General features: G+C 44.1%; 1 protein-coding gene across 1 annotated transcript in view; it reads left to right on the plus strand.

Annotated features, from left to right (window-relative positions):
- Nucleotides 1–367: 367 nt before the first annotated feature.
- Nucleotides 368–21,677, plus strand: part of LOC145344233 (carboxypeptidase M-like) — a 57,097-nt gene continuing 35,787 nt past the window's right edge. Inside the window, exons 1-3 of the mRNA XM_080191233.1 lie at nucleotides 368–413; nucleotides 571–754; nucleotides 18,412–18,509. Of these exons, the coding sequence (XP_080047359.1) occupies nucleotides 586–754; nucleotides 18,412–18,509 (267 nt within the window). The 5' untranslated portion in view covers nucleotides 368–413; nucleotides 571–585. The remainder of the gene's footprint in view (nucleotides 414–570; nucleotides 755–18,411; nucleotides 18,510–21,677) is intronic.

Here is a 21,677-nt window from a genome sequence, read left to right on the forward strand (position 1 = left end):
GGAATTTGTGATTCAGGAGGTGATCTCTCCCCACTGTTTGATACTACAAGGCGACAAGTTCTGCAGACTTAAGCCTACACCTTATCAGTGATACTGCCCCAACTGCAGCCCCAGGGGGCTGACGTGCTATCTCTTGAACAAAGGCGGTTTGTATGCCGGTTTGGTGGGGGGGTGGCAGGGTGGGATGCAGGGGAAGAGAGGGAGAGAGAGAGACTCGTGTGTGCTGATTAGCGTTGGAGTTTCTTCTATAACCTTCTGAAACCTTCTCTGTGGCTGCTTCCGCTGTCCATCAAACGGGTAGGGTTGCTGGTGGGTGGACCCCAGCAAGCACAGGCTGGTTTTTTGGAACATATAAAAAGCCCATCAGTAACGTGAGATGGTGTTTGCTGGAGACTGTGCAGAAGGATAGTTAGGTAAGGAATTCCCACCCACCCCAATCAGCCTGTTTTTAAAGAAAATTGTGCAGATCTATTCAGTCCTCGTTTTCAGAATGAAAACTTCAGCGAAATTACAAGAAATTACAGCGGGTCACACACACACACACTGCAACTTGTGTTTCTGCCCTTTCAGGAATCCTACTGAAAGATGTTCCGCAGCCTACAGTTTCTGTTGATTTGGGCATTCCTTCCTGACAGGACGACCTCACTGGAATTTAAACACCACAGCACCAAAAATGTGAAAGAATTTCTGCACGAAATCAACGTAAAATACCGCTCAATTACACACCTCTACAACATTGGGACATCTGTGACTGGTGAGTGCCTGAGTGAAGTGCGCGTTGTTAGGAATAAATATGTTAGAAACGGATGGAAGCTTGTTACAATGTTTCTATTTTGCCATGTGTTAGCTCTTCTTAAAGGGCAAAAAAGTGTCCTCTTTATAAATTGCCTACTTCAAAGGTGTGCAGGCTTTGATTTGATTTGATTTAGATTTAAATTATTATTGCCACACGTATTTGTATACAGTGAAAAGCATTTTCTTGCGCGCTACACAAAGCATACCGTTCATACAGAAGGAAAGGAGAGACTGCAGAATGTGGTGTTGCAGTCATAGCGAGAATATAGAGAAAGATCAACTTAATGCGGGGTGGGTCCATTCAAAAGTCTGGATGACAGCAAGGAAGAAGCTGTTCTTAGGCGACCTCAGACTTTTGATTCTTTTTCCCGATGGAAGAAGGTGGAAGAGAGAGAGTGTGTGAGAGAGAGAGTGTGTGAGAGCGTGTGTGTGAGAGAGAGTGTGTGTGTGAGAGAGAGTGTGCTGATGACACCAAGATTGGGGGAAAGGCAAATTGTGCGGAGGGTGTGGAGAGTCTGCAGAAGGATCTAGATAGGCTGGGCGAATGGGCCAGGAAATGGCAAATGGAATTTAATGTTGGCAAGTGTGAGGTGGTCCACTTTGGTAGGAAGAATGGTAGGAAGGACTATTACTTACGTGGCGAAAAACTGCAGCAGGCGACGGTGCAGAGGGACCTCGGGGTCCTTGTGCATGAGTCGCAAAAACCCAGCTTGCAGGTGCAGCAGGTGGTCAGGAAGGCAAATGGGATGCTGGCCTTCATAGCGAGGGGGATTGAATATAAAAGTAGGGAGGTCTTGCTGCAGCTGTATAGGGCATTGGTGAGGCCGCAGCTGGAGTACTGTGTGCAGTTTTGGGCGCCGCACCTGCGCAAGGATATTTTGGCCCTGGAGGGAGTGCAGAGGAGGTTTACTAGGCTGATACCGGAGTTGAGGGGATTGAGCTATGAGGAGAGGCTGAATAAACTAGGCTTGTACTCGTTAGAGTTTAGAAGAATGAGGGGAGATCTCATTGAGACGTATAAGATGATGAATGGGATGGATAGGATAGAGGTGGAGAGACTCTTCCCGCTCAAAAAAGACAGTAGGACTAGGGGGCACAGCCTCAAGATAAAGGGGAGGCGGTTTACGGAGTTGAGGAGGAACTTCTTCACTCAAAGGGTGGTGAATCTCTGGAATTCTCTGCCCGTTGAAGTGGTGGAGGCTGCCTCGCTAAATATTTTTAAGAAGCGGGTTGATGGGTTCTTGATAAGAGAGGGGATTAAGGGTTATGCGGAGAGGGCGGGAAAGTGGAACTGAGCCACAACAGATCAGCCATGATCTTATTGAATGGCGGGGCAGGCTCGAAGGGCTAGATGGCCTACTCCTGCTCCTATTTCTTATGTTCTTATGTAGAATGTCTGGGGTGCGTGGGGGTCCTTAATTAGGCTGGTTGCTTTGCTGAGGCAGTGGGAAGTGTAGGCAGAGTCAATGGATGGGAGGCTGGTTTGCGTGTTAGATGGATTGGCCATGCTAAATTGCCCCTTAGTGTCAGTGGGGTTACAGGGATACATAGGACCTGGGTTGGATTGTTGTGGGTGCAGACTTGATGAGCTGAATGGTCTCTTTCTGCACTGTAGGTACCTGGGTGGGATTGGTGTCGTTGCACTGTGGGGTTTATATGATCTATGAAATAATTAAGTGCCCCTTTTAAAATTGCTTATGAATAGTTTTTACTTAATGACAATTGCTGATTTATATACAGGAGCAATTTTTTCTTTTCAGATTTTGAGCTCAGCTCCACATCTGCAAGGTATTCTGCAAGTGCAGAGTCCCATATTCAGAGACTATACACTGGTGGTTAAAAAAAGGTTGTCCGGTTATCTCCAAGTATGTAATTCAACACACAGGAAGCATGTCATTTGTAAATATTGTAAATCGACTCTGGTGAATGTCCAGCTTGCGTGTTTTCGAATACTGCCTTTAGTTTTAGGAATTAAAGTTTTGACTGTGGAGAGTGGGGAGGCATCTGATTGGGATAGTCAGCAACCCTGACGTGAATGCAATTCCAACAAGCTTGGAGTTTGTTACATTGAAGGCAACATAACTTCTTAAAAACATGGGGTCAAGAGCTAGAAAAGTCAGATCATAAGAACATAACATAAGAACATAAGAACTCGGAGCAGGAGTAGGCCAACCAGCCCTTCGAGCCTGCCCCGCCATTCAATAAGATCATGGCTGATCTGTCTTGGCTCAGCTCCACATTCCCGCCCTCTCCCCATAACCCTTAATCCCCTCTCTTATCAAAAACCCATCAACCCGCGTCTTAAAAATATTTAGCGAGGCAGCCTCCACCACTTCAACGGGCAGAGAATTCCAGAGATTCACCACCCTTTGAGTAAAGAAGTTCCTCCTCAACTCCGTTCTAAACCGCCCCCCCTTTATCTTGAGGCTGTGCCCCCTAGTCCTACTATCCTTTCTGAGCGGGAGGAGTCTCTCCACCTCTATCCTATCCATCCCATTCATCATCTTATACGTCTCAATGAGATCTCCCCTCATTCTTCTAAACTCTAACGAGTACAAGCCTAATTTATTCAGCCTCTCCTCATAGCTCAACCCCCTCAACTCCGGCATCAGCCTAGTAAACCTCCTCTGCACTCCCTCCAAGGCCAAAATATCCTTGCATAAAATGGCAGGCGAGATAAGTTGGCTAAAGAACCAAGCCATGACGTTTGTAACTATTCCAGTAAAATATGTTATTCATGTCGTTTCCTGGATTAAAGGAAAGCTTTGGAATTAAAAAGTTGCTAAAAGTGTTTATACCAGGGAACAGCCCATATGAGTCACATTGCCATGGAGATGGGTTAAAGTTTGTGAGGTTCTTTGCTTTTAATTATTTCTGTAAATTGAGTAAAGGCAGAGACAACAGACAAGACTGGTTCCTGTTTGGAAAAATAACCAAGAGATTATGTCAACTCTGGTTCTTATATAGTATATAACTCCATGGAAGTTGAAAGATAAAGCCAGATCTACACCTGAAGTAGAGTAATATTGGATGTATTGTCTATCATGCAGCCTGAGAGTGGGAGCTGGTATTCAACACAAGTCAAAATTGAAAGTGGGGAAGAGTCTGGAAATGGGTGGCATATTGGTACAGTCATTAGCATTGCTGCCTTACAGTGCCAGGGACCCAGATTCAATTCTGGCCTTGGGTGACTGTCTGTGTGGAGTTTGCACATCCTCCCTGTGTCTGTGTAGGTTTCCTCCTGGTGCTCCGGTTTCCTCCCACAGTCCAGAGATGTGCAGGTTGGATGGATTGGCCATACTAAATTGGCCCTTAGTGTCGGGGGATTAGCACGGTAATTACATGGGGTTACGGGGATATATTGTTGGATTGTTGTAGGTGCAGGTTCAGTGGGCTGAATTGCCTCCTTCTGCACTGTAGGGATTCTATGATTCCATGATTTATTTAATTGGAAGCGAAAGGAATAAATATACAAAAATCCTCAATCAAAGGCAGCTAATCTTATTGCAATTGAAGCTCTGTACATCATAAATTTGGTTGTGGTTTGAGCTTCTGCTGTCTGCAATTCAGTAGCCAAAAGTGATCGGTGTTTAGCCGCAGTTAAGCCGAGAAAATATTATCTTCATTGTTCTGCTTGGAATATGGATGCATGCTCAACCTATGTTTTGGATTTTGTGAGGGGAAAGCAATTTTACAAGTAGATATGCATTAAATACAAGATTTTTCTTCTGCTCCTGATTTGTATGATGTTTTTCTGATTCCTACTTCAACATTTTTTAAACATTTGTCCACTAATATTGCAAACAGTAATTTCTTGGCTCTGTCACTCAATAATCTATGATAATAATGCACAGTTTATGCCAGTCTGCACTTTTCCGTGTGCCCCATGGGTTGTTTTGATAGCCGGAGGCACATCGGCCATGTAGAGGACAGAAGCACGTGATGTGAATGTAGCTGCCAACAGTTGGTGCTCGCAGTGGCAGGGCTGGTGGAGAACAAAACAGCAGATGTTGAGGGGAGCCCAACAACAAAGTTATCCTGGCTGGAGGGATTGGGGAAAGAGGTCGGGAGAGTTGGCGAATGGCCTGGGAGGGAGGTGATGGCATGGGAGGGATGTTGTAGCATGGGAGGATTGATCAAGGTATGAAGAAATGGTATGGGAAGGGGGTTGGCATTGAGGAGAGATGGTGGGGGATTGGGATGGCACAGGAAGATGGGATGGGCTGGGGATAATATGGAAGGAATAAAATGATGGGGGTGGATAAGGCATGGGAAGCATAGTAGAGGAAGATTGGAATGACACATGCAGGGATTTAAAAGAAATACTGTTGCAATAAAGGTACTCATTTTGCTCCATATATTTTGCAGGTTGTTGTGAGTGGTGTAAAAACGGTGTAGTAATCGCTTGAGACAATTGGGTTTTCGAACTAGAACTTAAGCCTCCTCTAATTTCATTAAATGCTGTTTTTGCTAAAACATGCATGACATTGAGGGGATGGTGGGAAGAAGATGAGAGCGCTTGTGTGTGGGTGTTTGTGTGTGTGTGTGTGTGTCAATGTGTAGAAAACAGCTTTCCAGTAACACCCCTAATATTAAACAAATTACGTGAAGGAAATAACATTGTTCCTCCCATCAAAAGTTACAAAACGAAGATAAGACTTTGGGGAAGATCTTATCAAAAAAATTCTAAGTGCTGAACAAGCATGAAAACTGGAGAGAATCACACCCATTTTTGGGTGATCTCTCAGATACAATCATGTGACACTTGGAGAAAAAAAAGCCGGGCAATAGAAAGAGACAAAATGTGCTTCTCGCCAGCAGGGGGAGTGGGTGGAACCTATTCACGCTGGGAAGCCGGCTGCTGAGTTACCCACTCAGTCGCCCTCCCGCCCCTGACATTGTACTGGCTGATCCCTAACCCTCACCCTGATCACCCCTGATGCAGAGTACTCCTGCTGCCTTCCTGTCATGGGCCTGTTTTCTTTAGGCTCCATCCCTTCAGGCCCCAACCTCTTAAGGCTCCTGAAGGGCACTTCCCGGTCCTACTCCCAACCACCCAAGGAGCTTCAATGGCTTCTGGTCCTATCAGTGAGCCATGATGTGGAGATGCTGGCATTAGACTGGGGTAAGCACAGTGAGAAGTCTCACAACACCAGGTTAAAATCCAACGGTTTATTTGGCAGCACTAGTTTTCAGAGTCTCAAGCTCCTTCATCAGGTGAATGAGGACTTGTGAGACTTCTTGCTGTGCTTAACCCCAGTCCAACGTCGGCATCTCCACATCATGACACAGGAGCCAGCAGTTTGCAGTGTCATGATGTGGAGATGCCGATGTTGGCCTAGGGTTAAGCACAGCAAGAAGTCTCACAAGTCCTCACTCACCTGATGAAGGAGCTTGAGACTCCGAAAGTTAGTGCTGCCAAATAAACCTGTTGGATTTTAACCCGGTGTTGTGAGACTTCTTACTGTATCCATCAATGAGGCCATTATGTCAGGACCCCATTGGTGGGGACCATACATCCTTTCTGGTGAGGACCTTCACTGGTGAGGCCACTAAGGCAAGTGAGCCCAATCGATTGCATTGAGGGCTCACTAATGAGATTTAAATAAACTTATAAATATTGAAACCAGCTTAAGGACGCAAAGCCAATTTAGCCGGCAGAACAGGGCTGGTAAGCAGGCGCAAATCCAATTTTTCATCTCTTGCTCAGTCAACTGGAATGACAAGCTAGTAAGGTTGCCCCCAATGATTTGTTGAATAAGAAATTTTTTAATGATGATAAATGTATGCAGATAAGAAATAGAAAAGACTTCTATAAATGAGTTTTTTGTTTGCTTGTCCCTGTTTTGCAAAAACAATCAATTTTTTGTGGTTTAACTCCTCAACATAATAAGGCTGTTTCTCAGGGGTTCTGTCACTGCATTTAGGAGGTCAGAAGGGTTCCACGGCTGGAAAAGTTTGGAAAACCCTGAATTAGTCCATTACTGGTTCACACGTTGCTTCACTAATGTTCTATAAAGGAAGGAAATCTGCTCTCATTACCTCATCCGCCCGCTGCGACTCCAGCCCTCTTCTAAACAACCATTGCATTCACTGCTCCCAGTGCGATCTTCTCTACATCGGAGAGATCAAACACAGACTGGGTGACTGCTTTGCAGAGCACCTTCGCTCCGTCCGTGAGCAGGGCCCAGAACTTCCTGTCGTTTAACACTTCAACACATCACCCTGCTGTCCTGCCCACATGCCTGTCCTTGGCCTTTTGTAATGTTCTAATGAATCCCAGTGCAAACTAAAGGAACAGCACCTCATCTTCCAATTGGGTACTTTACAGCCCTCTGGACCGAACATTGAGGTCAACAAGCTTCAGGGCATGTGTTCTCACCCTTAATCAACCTTCATTCTCACTTCCATTTTTCCACTTCTCCATTCTCGCACTCCATCATATCCCAACCCCCTCAGCTCCTTCAGGGCAATTGTCACATTCTTAACAATCTGTGCCTCTGTTCCACCATTCTGATCATTTTAGGGACACTTTTAGCGCTTTCTCCACAGTAGGACTAGGGGGCACAGCCTCAAGATAAAGGGGGGCGGTTTAGAACGGAGTTGAGGAAGAACTTCTTCACTCAAAGGGTGGTGAATCTCTGGAATTCTCTGCCCGTTGAAGTGGTGGAGGCTGCCTCGCTAAATATTTTTAAGATGCGGGTTGATGGGTTTTTGATAAGAGAGGGGATTAAGGGTTATGGGGAGAGGGCGGGAATGTGGAACTGAGACACGACAGATCAGCCATGATCTTATTGAATGGCGGGGCAGGCTCAAAGGGCTGGATGGCCTACTCCTGCTCCTATTTCTTAGGTTCTTATGTTCTTATTTACATTTCCTTTTTCCAATTATAGCAGCAACCCCTCCCACCCTCATAGTATAAATCTTCTCTGATTTTCTTTGTTCTTAAATTTTGAAGAAGGGTCATCCAGACTCAACGTTGGTTCTATTCTCTCCCCACAGATGCTGTCAGATCTGCTGAGGTTTTCCAGCATTTTCTGTTTTTGTTTCCGATCCCAGTACCTGCAGCATATTGCCTTCATATGCTGAGACAACTGAGAGAACTTAACTATGCAGTGCTGAGCGGGTGGAGGGTACAAAGAAATAAATAATGGCTTTTGGTTATATTCTTGAGTTCCGTACGTGTACAGTCCAGTGAATTGGGGCGGCACAGTAGCACAGTGGTTAGCACTGCTGCTTCACAGCTCCAGGGACCTGGGTTCAATTCCCAGCTTGGGTCACTGTCTGTGTGGAGTTTGCACATTCTCCTCGTGTCAGCGTGGGTTGCCTCCGGGTGCTCCGGTTTCCTCCCACAGTCCAAAGATTGCAGATTAGATTGACTGGCCATGCTAAAAAATTGTCCTTAGAATCCTGAGAGGTGTAAGTTAGAGGGATTAGTGTGTAAATATGTAGCGATATGGGGGTAGGGCCTGGGTGAGATTGTGGTCAGTGCAGACTCGATGGGCCAAATGGCCTCTTTCTGTACTGTAGGGTTTCTATGATTTCTATGAATCATTTCCAAAATGGTTTTAAACCAGATGCTAAAGAAAGGCAGTGTTATTTTTACACATCCTGTTTATTTTACATTGGAGGTATTGGCATTACCAACCAACCATTTGTTTGTTTACCTTGTAATTTTGCACTTTTTTTGGAAATGGAGTTAGATATTGGGAGATTGCAATCTATCCATGCCTCATTATCCACAAACCATGTAACCTCCTAGGGGAGGTGAAAGATTAGATTTAAAAACCCCTAGCCAATTTGATCGGGAGGGAGTGCAGTGGGCGGAATGAGAAATAGAAATTTATTTTCTGACCACTTTGGACGATCAAAGTTAATTCAGTTGACCAGTCCAACTCTGATTAATATCGTGCATTCCAACCGTTTGTAGAAAATTGACCTGTGCCCAAATCTGATCCAATGCTGGCTTCAAGGTGCCAGCTGTTTTCTGGTAACTCAAGGCAAGTTGCCATTTCCCATGTACGCAGAGTGAAAGGGCCTGATTTAGCTCACTCAAACCCCCTTTCCTTAGAATTAAAATCAGGCCTTTAAGTGTCAGGCTATTGAATCCCAGAAGCATCAGAGCTAAGCCTAATTTTGCTGGACCTTATCCCTCACATGAGCGTACAGATCTACTCTGGCCAGAATCATGTGAGTGTGTGGATGATCCGGAAGCGGGTGAAATTGCACGAGGAAATGTTGGGTGTGCATCCTTGGTTCCTCACGTGATATTTTGATTAGCGGGCAAGTGTAGGAGTCAGAAGCGCACCCGCCGTCAATCAAACAGGCAATTTATCCCATTAAGGGGCCAATTGAAAGCAATTTTGCATAGAACACAGAAAACTACAGCACAAACAGGCCCTTCAGCCCACAAGTTGCGCTGATCATATCCCTACCTACCAGGCCTACCTATAACCCTCAATCCCATTAAATCCCATGTACTCATCCAGAAGTCTCTTAAAAGATCCCAACAAGTTCGTCTCCACCACCACCGACGGCAGCCGATTCCACTCACTCACCACCCTCTGAGTGAAAAACTTACCCCTGACACCTCCTCCGTACCTACTCCCCAGCACCTTAAACCTGTGCCTTCTCGTAGTGACCGTTTCAGCCCTGGGAAAAAGCCTCTGAGAATCCACCCGATCTATACCTCTCAACATCTTATAAACCTCTATCAGGTCACCTCTCACCCTTCGTCTCTCCGGGGAGAAAAGACCGAGCTCTCTCAACCTACATGGCTCATCTGCATTTACAGTTGGCCAGGGCAGCCTTTATGTTTTAGCTGCAAATTCGATCCAGAGCAGGATTGAATGTCAGGGCTGGAATAAAATTAAAAAGGATGTCTGGTGACTGTGCTTTGTGCTTGATTATGCTGCCTGGACACTGTTTGCACTGTTTTTCCATTACAATTTATTTAGTGCAGGTCTGCAGCTCCCTGGAACAACTCTGTAGCAGCCAATCCCTCGAGGGAGCCCATTGCGAAGCACCGGCCTGCACCCTCCCCTTACTTGGCATCTGCCCTCTTCCTACTGTCCTGGGCGGCGTTGAGCCTTTCCTGGCACCCATTTCATCCTGGCTGCCTGTTATCTGGAGCTGAGTGTGGCGGAGGCGCATTCTGCACCCGCTTTTGTGCCCATTGTGTGCTCCGGAATTTTACTGCCTCACCTGCCCAGGGCTCATAAGATCCCACCTGAGGCCAACAAGCCTTGCCTGCCCCGACTCTGATAAAATTCCAGCAGATTCTTTATTCCAGCTGGAGTAAAAAAAGGGATGATCATAAATCAAAGGATCCTAAATCCTGGGCCAGTGAACCTCAGCACGTCAGAGAGTGATTCTCAGAACTTGTTGATCAAATGACTTGACTTCTCATGGGATAAGTACAGTGAACCATTCAGAGAGACCAGTATTAATTCTGGTTAAAAGCAGGCAAGGTGATTATGTATTTATTTGTTTATAGTCCATTGTTGTTAACTGGTGTCAAAGATTTTGTTGTTGGGGGGGGGGGAGCGGTGGATTGGTCTCAGGGGGTCCCCCAGTCGGCTGCTGTAACCTCGGTAGAAGATTGATGGAAATCCTGTTTACATACTCTGTCTGGAATTTCTGCTGAACTTACCACAGTTTCTCTGCATTTAAAAATCATCTGCCTCATTCAGCCCAATGCCTCAAAATAATCCGTGTTCTTTCCATTCTGTCCACACCAGTTTCAAATAAGCTAGTTTCTATTATTAACAAATTTAATGAAGAACAGGACTGTTTGGCCAGAATCAAGTGGAAGCAGTTACTGATAACTTTTTCCTAGGTTTTGTTTGCCATTTATCTCCATTCTGTGTTTTCTGTTGCTTAGACAATCTTCAATCCAACAAATCAGTCTGTCATATATTCCATGATTTTTAACTTTCCTACTCGGAACAAATAAACTATGTCTGTTGAAACAATTATTGTATCTACCCTGTCCCAAGTCTGCTCCTACCCTCTTTAGATATTCCTTTCCTAGTAAACTGCAGAATGACTGCAATTAATTAAGACCAACCGATCTGTCATTATTAGGCTAATGGAGCATTTTGTTTTAACTATAAGTAAAACTGCTATTTTCTGTTCTCCAGTCCTTGGGCATTATTTCAGCATTCATTAAAAAACCTGAAAACTATCACAAGCATCATTAACTTCTTCATTTAATATCTAAAGAATCCAAGGATGCAAATTGACTCCCACTTTGTACAAAAGCTTTGGAGATATTTATTACTTCTAGTTTTTCTAGAGCACATTTTTAGGGAGCCGATGCCCTAGTGATAATATCACCAGACTATTAATCCAGAAACTCAGCTAATGTTCTAGGGACCGGGTTCGAATCCCGCCACAGCGGGAATTAAGAATTTACTGATGACCATGAAACCATTGTCGATTGTTGGAAAAACCCATCTGGTTCACTAATGTCCTTTAGGGAAGGAAATCTGCCATCCTAACCTGGTCTGGCCTACATGTGACTCCAGAGCTACAGCAATGTGCATTGATTGTAAACTGCCCTCAGGTAATTAGGGATGGGCAATAAATGTTGGCCAGCCAGCAACGCCCTTGCCCCACAAATGAATGAAAAAATTAGATCCATATGTTATGGATTAAACATCTGCATTTACTATGACTACCATTTGTTTTGTCAACTTACCATCAAAGTGAAAAAAATATTTTCCATATCCTGATCATTTGCAAGCTTGACTCTTGTATTTAATTCTTTCTTATTTGTGCAAATTAGAATATCAGATCATAACCGCAGAATGATAATTTTTAAAAAATTAAGAGTCTGAGACAATTTTTCTTATTTATTTCTTTAATGTATCTGGGCAATGCTGGCTATTGTCCTTGAAGAGGGGTTGATGAACCACCTTCTTGAATTGCTGTAGTCCATATTGTGTAGGTACACCCGCAATGCTGTTAGGAAGAGAGTTCCAGGATTTTGATCTGGTGATAACGAAGGAATGGCAATATCTTTCCGAGTCAGGATGGTGAGTGACGTGGAGGGGAACTTGCAGACGCGTGATGTTCCCAAGCATCTCATAGAATCATAGAATCCTTCAGCGCAGAAGGAGACCATTTGGCCCATTGAGTCTATGCCCACCACAATCCCACCCAGGCCCCATCACCATAACCCCATGCTTTTACCCTAGCTAGTCCCCCTGACGTTAAGGGCAATTTAGCATGGCCAATCCACCTAACCTACACGTCTTTGGACTGTGGGAGGAAGCCGGAGAAAACCCACACAGACACGGGGAGAACATGCAAATTCCACATCGACAGTGACCCAAGCTGTGAATTGAATCCGGGTCACTGGTGCTGTGAGACAGCAGTGATAACCATTGTGCCACCCATCTGCAGTCCTTGTCCTTATAAATCTAGATGGTGAAGGTAATGATTCTGGAAAGTGCTGTAAGGAGCCCGGATGAGTTGTCACAGTGCATCATGTAGATGGTGTACACTGCTGCCAAGGTGCATCGATGGCGAAGGGGGGTGAAAATTTCAGGTGATGGATGGTGCGCCAGTGAAGCAGGCTGCTTTGTCCTGGATGGTGTCGGGCTTCATGAAGGTAAATCGAGTTGCACTCATCCAGGCACTTGGAGAGTATTCCATCGCACTCCTGACTTGTGTCTTGTAGATAGTGGACATGTCTTAGTGCATTGCTGGGTGCAGAAAGAGGATTGGAATTTGGAATATTGTACGCATCTGTAATCAAAACTAAACTTGCATTTCTTTGGCCAATCTACAGTTTGTTGGTGTATATTCAAAATAATCATAATTGATTTTTTTTTTGTGAAACCACTACAGTATTTAGTTTCAGTAACTTGCGGCAAATGTGACTAAAGAATATTTTATCTGTACTATTGACTGATTAATAAGAACAGATTAGCTTGAATTTTTGGAACAGGCAGTGCTGTTTCTAGGTGTGTTTTTGTTCTAGCTTTTCAAACATAAACAACAATACTTTGTACAGGATGTTATGATCCCAGTTGATGTTATAACTGGACAGGAAGATCCCAGAATCGAATCCTGGCTCAAAATACCGTAACTTTTTTTTGTATAAAACTTGGATGAACAGAGTCACATATAATTAGATTCCTGCATGAATCTAATTATATGTCGTTCTAGGCTCAGAAACATTAAACCCACCTAAAGCTATATCTTATTTATAATGTTTACCCATACAAATGTATCCATCTTAAAACTCGTACCCACTGCTGAATTGATGTTTGGAACTGTCCAACTCCAGCCATGATGAATAATGTGGGGAAAGATAACCGAAAGTCACTGGGCCTTAACTTGGGCAGCACAGTGGCACAATGGTTAGCACTGCTGTCTCTCAGCGCCAGGGCCCCTGGTTCGATTCCTGGCTTGGGTCACTGTCTGTGTAGAGATTGCACATTCTCCCCGTGCCTGCAAGGGTTTCCTCAGTGTGCTCCGGTTTCCTCCAACAGTCCAAAGATGTGTGGGTTAGGTTGATTGGCCGTGCTAAATTGCCTCTTAGTGTCAGGGGGACTAGTTAGGGTAAATGCACGGGGTTACAGGGGAGAGGGCCTGGGTGGGATTGTGATCGGTGCAGACTTTGATGGGCCAAATGGCCTCCTTCTGCACTGTAGGGATTCTATAATTCTAACTTCTGGTGGAATGGCAAATGAGTCGGATTTCTGCTCCAGTTGTGATTTCTTACTCTTAAATCCAGCTGCTCCCTATCCCACCCAACCCTCTGCCTCAGGCCAGGTGTAATCCATGAAGTGCAGCGAGGGCTGTGGAGCCAAAGCTAAGTAATCCGCGCAACCTTTCTGTGACATTGGCTGCCATAACCAGGTCGGTTTAAAGGACCAGGCCGCTGAGAATGTTAAGTGCATGTAAACAGCAAAGTTCTGTTGCCGGAGGAAGAGCCTGAGTCTACCGAGCTCTTTATTCTGACGCGAGAATGCCTTCTTTGTGATGTTTTCGAACTGTGACTGCCCGCTCACCATTCCCACCAAAGGGGCTACAGGAGTCAAGGTGGCAGAGCGGGGCAGCAGTCGTACAGAATGTGAGCACACCCTCACAAAGAGAGAATATCAAATTAAAAGCAAATTGGGCATTGTAGGTTCACTGGGATATTAGGGAGGAAGTGGAGGCAGAGAGAGAGAGAGAGAGAGAGAAGTTCGGGGATTTTTCCAGTAGAAAGCTGCAAAGAGCGTTGGTGGGTGAAAAGATCATTGCTTTTGTTTTTATTCATTCATGGGGTGTGGCCAGCATTTATTGCCCATCCGTAATAGGGTGTGAGTGTGTGTGTAGGAGGTTGGAGAGGAAGTGTGGGGGAGGGGGAGGGAGTGTCAGGGAGGCGGAGGGAGGAGAGGGAGGGATAGTGGGGGAGGGGGAGGGAGTTGTGGGGGAGGGGGAGGGAACATGGGGGAGGGGGAGGGAGTCGTGGTGGAGGGGGAGAGTGTAATGGGGATAGGGAGGGTGGGAGAGGGAGTGTGAGAAAGGAGGAGGGAGTGTGGGGAAGAGTGTGGGGGAGGGGGAGGGAGTGTCAGGGAGGCGGAGGGAGGAGAGGGAGGGATAGTGGGGGAGGGGGAGGGAGTTGTGGGGGAGGGGGAGGGAACATGGGGGAGGGGGAGGGAGTCGTGGTGGAGGGGGAGAGTGTAATGGGGATAGGGAGGGTGGGAGAGGGAGTGTGAGAAAGGAGGAGGGAGTGTGGGGAAGAGTGTGGGGGAGGGGGAGGGAGTGTCAGGGAACATAAGAACATAAGAACATAAGAAATAGGAGCAGGAGTAGGCCATCTAGGAGGGAGGAAAAGGAGGGATAGTCGGGGAGGGAGTGTGGGGGAGGGGATTGGAACACGGGGAAGGGGAGGGGAAGAGTGAGTGTGCGCCTATACGGTGGTGTGTGTGCACGAATGTGTGTGGAGCGAGGGGACGTGGAGAGGGTTTGTGTGTGTGAGAGGGTGTGTGCAGGTGGGTTTGGAAGTGAGCGAGCCACACAAACATCCTCCCTTGTCCTCCTGCCCAAAAACCCAGTCCACACGCTGGACCAGGTGCCCAGACTGTTCGGCAGATCCCCGCTTCCATATGAATTCTGCCAAGGTCAGCTCAGAGTGTGCGTCACCAGGGTGAATGCAAGGTCGGTGCTAGTTAAACCCAATCCTTAGCTCAGCCTTCTTACCCTTCCCTTCCTGTGATCATCAGGATTTGGGGCTTGTTATATCTCCCTCTCTCCCCAGCTCTGTAGGTCTGCTTCTGTGCAAAAAGACAAAAAAAGCTTCTGTCAGTTAGCTCTGCTGCTTGGCATGTTTTAATGGTTATTTTTACTAACTCTTTTAAAATCAACAATTTATTGCTTTGATGTTGTGTTTCCTTTATAGCTTAAATATTGTTATTGAAATTCACGTTTAATGTTATGCCAAACCTGATCTCAGGCAGATGCTGAGGGGGAATGAGAATCTGAATGCTTTTGAAGGGTTCACATAAACTCCGATAAACATGGGAAGTGTTGGAAATCCTCAGTTTGCCATTTTCCTTATTTACCATTTTTAATTAACAATTTATTGCTTTGACATTGATTTTTTAAAAATCTTCTTGTTCAGCAAGTTGTGTTTTCTTTATACCTCAACATTCATTCATGTTTAGTGTTGTGCTAAACCAGATCTCAGGAAATTGTTCCGAAACTTCTTGCTAAAGGGAAGTGAGAGATTCACAAGGGGGGGGATTTTTTTTCTGAAGGGGCTATTTCTGCTTCAGTAGAAAGTAGAAGTGTTGGAAATGCGCAACCCATCTGGCAGTATCTGTGCAGAGGAAAACAGGTCGGTGACCTTTCTTCAGAACTAAGGCAGATTGTGGACCTGACTCGATGCTGCCGGCCTGATGAATGTTTCCATCATCTTGTATTTACATTTCAGATTTTCAGCATCTACAGTACTTTTTTTCTCCTATGAGCTTTACCATCATGCTGATCTATGCTGGACATTTGTAAGCGTGGTTAGATTTAAGCTAAATGAGAATTCTGTTAACAAAGTGCATGCGTGTGGATTTAAAGAGTACATTATCACTGGTGTACTGGTTGGTGCTAATTTATTGGAAGACTCTCGGCCTTTTGGCTAAGATCAAGTGTAGTATCAACATGCTGTACTTGGTTAGTTACATTTTAACTTCATTTGAAGCAATTTTTAGAAGTGGCATCTCTTGGCTAAGATGCAAATGAGATCAAGCCTTGGAGGAGGTGCAATGCGTAGTCCAATCAGCTTGGATCGTGTAGAGGTGAGAGCCCTGCCTTGTCAGCTCGGATCAGGAATGTCTCAACTTGTTGAGACTCTGAATTGGACTTGATTTGATTGAATTGGATTTAATGAAAAAGATTGGGAGGTTTTTCTATTTTTAAACTTTAATGTAAAAGCAGGTGTCATGCGGCAATAGGGTATGTCAAACTAGTTTGAGATATTCTCATTTGTACATAGGATTGTTGTTTGTGGTGCTTGAAGTTGAAGCATTTGGATGTTGCTGTCTGGATATGTGTTCAAAGAAATGGGCTTGGTTGCTGCAATGACTTCAATCAGGCCATTGAGGTTGGCCTACTGGAATATGAACTCCCTGATTAAGGAGTCAATTGATGGGCCTTTTAGGAGGAATTTTCCTTGTATTTAATCATGAGTGTCAGCTCCTCTGGCGCTCCTGAAAGTAGATTGCTGGCTGATAGCGCTCTGTGCTGCTGTTGGAATTGTAAAGAAAGAGATTTTGCTGAAGGGACTTTGGCCTCCGAAGGCTTATTACGGTTGCATAATATGAATGATCACGTTGTGTGTAACTGTGTCCATGGGCTTTGTGAATAAAGGCACAGGGTGGAATTTTCCAGCTGTCCCGCCAGCAGGATCTTCCAGTCCCGCCAATGGCAATCCCCCACCATAGGTTTCCCACCATTGGAGGATGTGCGAACAACAGGAAAACCGGTTGACATAAGGGAAGCAGAAGATCCCGTGGCTGGCCACTGGTGGGTAACTATCTGCAAAACACAGTGCATGGGGGTGTGGAAACTTCCGCCCATAGGTTACAAAAGCTGACAAGTTTAAGAGCTCGACCTCACTGTGAGCACGATTTCTCATTCTGATCACCTGATGGATGTGAGGTGGAGGGTTAAGGGATGGGGACGCATGGGGGAGCAGGAAGGCTGGGTGTGGAAATAAAGGACCCGGAAGCAGGAGAAGCGCCTAGGCCCAGGATATCTCTTGCTGGTCCTGGTTAGAAGTGCACATGTACAGGTGTTATGTGACGAGGGAGAGGATCAGGAAATTTATGGTGCTCTGAGGCTGAGTAGTTGGATCACAGTTGTGCCTCAGCTGAGAATACTTTCAGTTGGTTGAGCGCACTGGAGGTAACAAGTGCCTACAGAAGTACACCTAAGCCATGAGTGAGTTTCTTTGAAAGGAGAGTGGAAATTGAGAAAAATATTCTTGGCGTTTTTGAAGAAAATGAATTAAAAGGCTGAAAAGCCACTTTCTTTCTATTCTTCCCCTTCCAAAATATCATAAAAATAGAAATTTCTGTATATCTGAATAAGTTGACCTATGTTCCACGGAATGGGCATTTTTACTTCAATGTGCAGTCCAAATAGTGCTTCGCAATGATACATACCTGATTTATTAATAGGCTATTAAAAATGGAACAACGTGCAGTTATACAGCACAGTTAGTATTAAAAAATATTTCAGAATGCTTTCTTGGGAGAATCATAGAATCACCCAGTGTCCTTCATGTCAATCTTCCAGAAGGCACTCTTCAGTTGTAGGCAATAAAAGAAAACAAAACTTACTCTAACTTATAAAGCAATGAAAAAGGTTTAATAAAGAAGCTTCATTACTCCAACACTTGAGGCCTCACCCTAGGCCATTCCCAGCTCACCACAATTCGCAGCAGATTCTTATTTATACAGAGTCAACTGGTCAGCTGACCACCACATCATTTTTCATTGGTTACATGGTTTACTGGGTCAGCTATCTCTTACAGCTTGTTGCCATTGGTTACACTACAACAAATCCAATCTTATCATTCTAACACCTCAGCCATTGAGTCTGCACCGACACGTGAGAAACATCTGGGCTGGAATTTTACCGTCCTGCCCATGGGGGGAAATGGAGCAGGCCAGAGGTGGACAAAGGAAAGGTCCTGTTGACCTTGGGTGGGATTTTACAGTTTCGGGATGAGCGAGGCAGTAGAATCCTGCCCCTGAACTCCCACTTCATCCCATACAGAATAAAGGACATTTGTGAACAAGATAATTCAATTTCTGATAATCGCCAATGGTTTCGTGGTCATCAAGAGGTTCTTAATTCCAGATATTTTTTATTGAATTCCAATACCACCATCCGCCATGGTGGGATTTGAACCTGAGTTGAGTTTCTGGATTAATAGTGCAGCAATAATACCACTGGGCCATCGCTGCTTCTGAAGGCATGAAAAGAAGGCAAAAGCAATATAAGCAGATACAAAAATTGTTGTAATTTGCTTTCTCTTTAAGTTTTAATGGACAAAAGATTTGTACTTCAAATTTTTGAGTCAATAAAGACTAATATTTTGTACTTCTAATTTAGGTATTAAACTTTGGGTTCTGGCAATTGGAAAATATCCAAAAGAACACACTGTGGGGATTCCAGATGTGAAGTACATTGCTAACATCCATGGAGATGAGGTAACTCTTTTCTACTCTGTGCCCCATATTGTCCATTTATTTTACATCAGTGTTTCACTGGCCTTAAGTGTATACTGAAAAAAACAATTTAGAAAAGATTTTCAAAATGACTTGGAAAAAGTCACACCTGGTTCATGAAGTGTAACTGGATTTTTAACAACATAGTAAGCCATAACTACCACTGACCAACCTCTCTGGCCCTGGAAGAGTTATTTTATAATTGTGTAAGTTCAAGTGTTTTCATTATGATAATTCCATACTTTTAGCTTTTTCAAAGTTTGAGATTTCAGTTTCTAATGTGTATGTCTCGATCTTTATAAGTAAGTAAGTTTATTTATTAGTCACAAGTAGGCTTACATTAGCACTGCAATGAAGTTACTGTGAAAATCCCCTAATCGCCACACTCCGGCACCTGTTTGGGTACACTGAGGGTGAATTTAGCATGGAAAATGCACCTAACCAGCATGTCTTTCAGACTGTGGGAGGAAACTAGAGTACCCGGAGGAAACCCATGCAGACATGGAGAGAATGTGCAAACTCCACACAGACAATGACCCAAGCCGGGAATCAAACCCAGGTCTCTGGTGCCATGAGGCAGCAGTGCTAACTACTTTGCTACCATGCCGCCCCTAGTGTTATGTCGAAGGAATGTTATATAAATGAGTAATGGAAATGCAGACAAAGATGTGCACATTCTAGTTCACCATTTCATTCTCTGGCTAAGTTCACATGTTACTTTATTTTGACAATGGTAATAATTATAAAAAGTAAAGTGGTATGAAATGGTGCAACCTGATGGGCTGAATGGCCATGCTCTGCACTGTAGGGATTCTATGATAAGTGATGTATTTTACTTCTCAGTTTCTGTCTGTAAGAATTCATCAATGTGATTGGTTGTTTAACTGTTTGATGACATCACTGTTGCTGGACACCAAAAAATCCCTTTACCTTGGTGCCAAATTCAAAATGACACCAGTAAGTGAAAATCCATGCCATGGGAATTGCCAGTTATCTGTGGGAAGCTTTCTTTGAGGTCAGTGGCCCTCACTGTCCCTTCAACCTCGGACGGTAAAATCCAGGTGAATCTTTTTTGGGAATTGTCACCCCCAGTGGGTTGACCAAATTTTGAGGTCTATTCTTGAAAATGTTCACATTGCAGCCTGACTACATTCACCAGCTAACAAAAATTTGAATAAATAGTTAATTAATTGGCAGCACATGAGTGCAAATGTACTGTGCCAAATGTGAATGGAAGTTGTTACTTGTTGCCACATACTCTCTCAGTTCAGGAAACATTTTTAGTTGCCAACTTTCCCTGACTTGCCTGGGCTTTAGTCTTGAAAGAAATGCACATGGACCAAATTACTACCAAAAATTCCAGGAGGTTATTTTCACTGGACTGTCTGGAAAACTACATCAAAGACTAGCTGTAGTTTTATGATATAAGATTCTATAATACAAGCCGAACACAGTAAGGTGTTTGTATTACAGTATATCTTTTTCACATCAGAAGTTTTATATTAGGTGGAAGTAACAGTGAGGTCAATAGCATGCACCATTGCTAACTTAGAAATTAGATGGCAACTTCCAGTGACTACCCAGCTAAATATGGAAATCAGGAAGCTGCTATCTGAATGGACACTAGAGTGTAGTGACTAGGGGAATTTCACAGTAACTTCATTGCAGTGTTAATGTAAGCTTACTTGTGACTTTAATAAAATAAACTCTACTCCTCCAGAAAATGTGCAATAATGGTATCTCAGCGATTCAATTACATTGCTGAGTTTCTGTATTTAATTGATTTCGTGTATATAAATATATATATGAATTAAAGTCACCAGAAGAAAATGAGACTCTACTTCTGTCTAAGTACCCTTTGATGTGCAATTGGCCTTATTTTTAAAAAAATTCATTCATGGGATATGGATGTCACTGACTAGGTCAACATTTATCCATCCTTCATTGCCCTTGAAGGGGCAGTTAAGAGTCACATGTACGCCAGACCAGATAAGGAGACAGATTTCCTTCCCTAAAAGACATTCGTTACAGCCAAATAAGCTCCCTTGGGCTGAAAATTAAGTTTATAAATGTGGAGACTCATTTCTACAGATTTCAATTATTGAACACTTCTTAAGAAATAAATGGAATACATTTTTTTTTCATTTATCTCTTGCCCTTAGTGCAATCTTTCTTTCTCTCTATCTTGTTTTCTATTCTTGATTTGACATTGAATTAACCACTCTAACACTTCCTGACTCAAACACTGGGCTACTTGTTAACAATTCTTCAAGCTGATTGATCAAAGCAATAGGTAAGTCGCTTGTCCTGTTCACATAGGTCTCAGCGACTCTGTAGAGAGCTTTACAGGAACCCTCCACAAAAGTAGTTCATGGTAAAATGTAAATACAATGAATAGCTAACTCTATTGGCTTTCTGATGGTTGCAAAATCCAATCCAACACAGATTTACAATGGCATGGTTGTTAACCGAAAAATGGTTCTCCTGTTCTATTGTGGGGAATAAACAGTTCTATAAATCTGGCTGGAGGTAGCTGAATTTCAAGACTTGCTTTCCATTTTTTTCTTGCAGATTTTAAATTTGTTTCCCTCGACAACAGGATTAGGTGAATTGGCCATGCTGAATTGTCCCTTGGTGTCAAAGAGACTAGCTAGGGCAAATGCATGCGGTTATGGGGATAGAACCTGGGTGGGATTGTGGTCAGTGTAGACTCGATGGGCCGAATGGCCTTCTTCTGCACTGTACATTGTACAATTGCAGCATTCACCAAATGCTGAGCAGCATGAGTCAGATCTGTAAACAGTCAAAAGATCTTGCAATCAGCATTATACCGGTATTGCCCAATTTTGGTCAAAATGCGAGTGCCCTCCTTCCCTGAGAATGATGGATTTTTTATTAACAACAGTTACATCTACAACCATTCAAAGCTGATTGCACCAAATGAAAATGGATCAATGACTTGCTGGCAGGAAATGGAAAATCAAAGATTCCTAGATACCCTTTAGTGCAGAAGGAGACTATTTGATCCATCGTGTCTGCACTGACCCTCCGACAGAGCATCTCACCAGTATTTAACTTGGATGAGAACTTTTGGTGGTGTAGCCATTCACCTGCTGCTCTTGTCCTAGGTGGGAAAGGGTGTGGGTTTGA

Source organism: Carcharhinus amblyrhynchos, chromosome 6, assembly GCF_965287045.1.
Source record: "Carcharhinus amblyrhynchos chromosome 6, sCarAmb.v2.hapA, whole genome shotgun sequence".
NCBI lineage: Eukaryota > Metazoa > Chordata > Chondrichthyes > Carcharhiniformes > Carcharhinidae > Carcharhinus > Carcharhinus amblyrhynchos.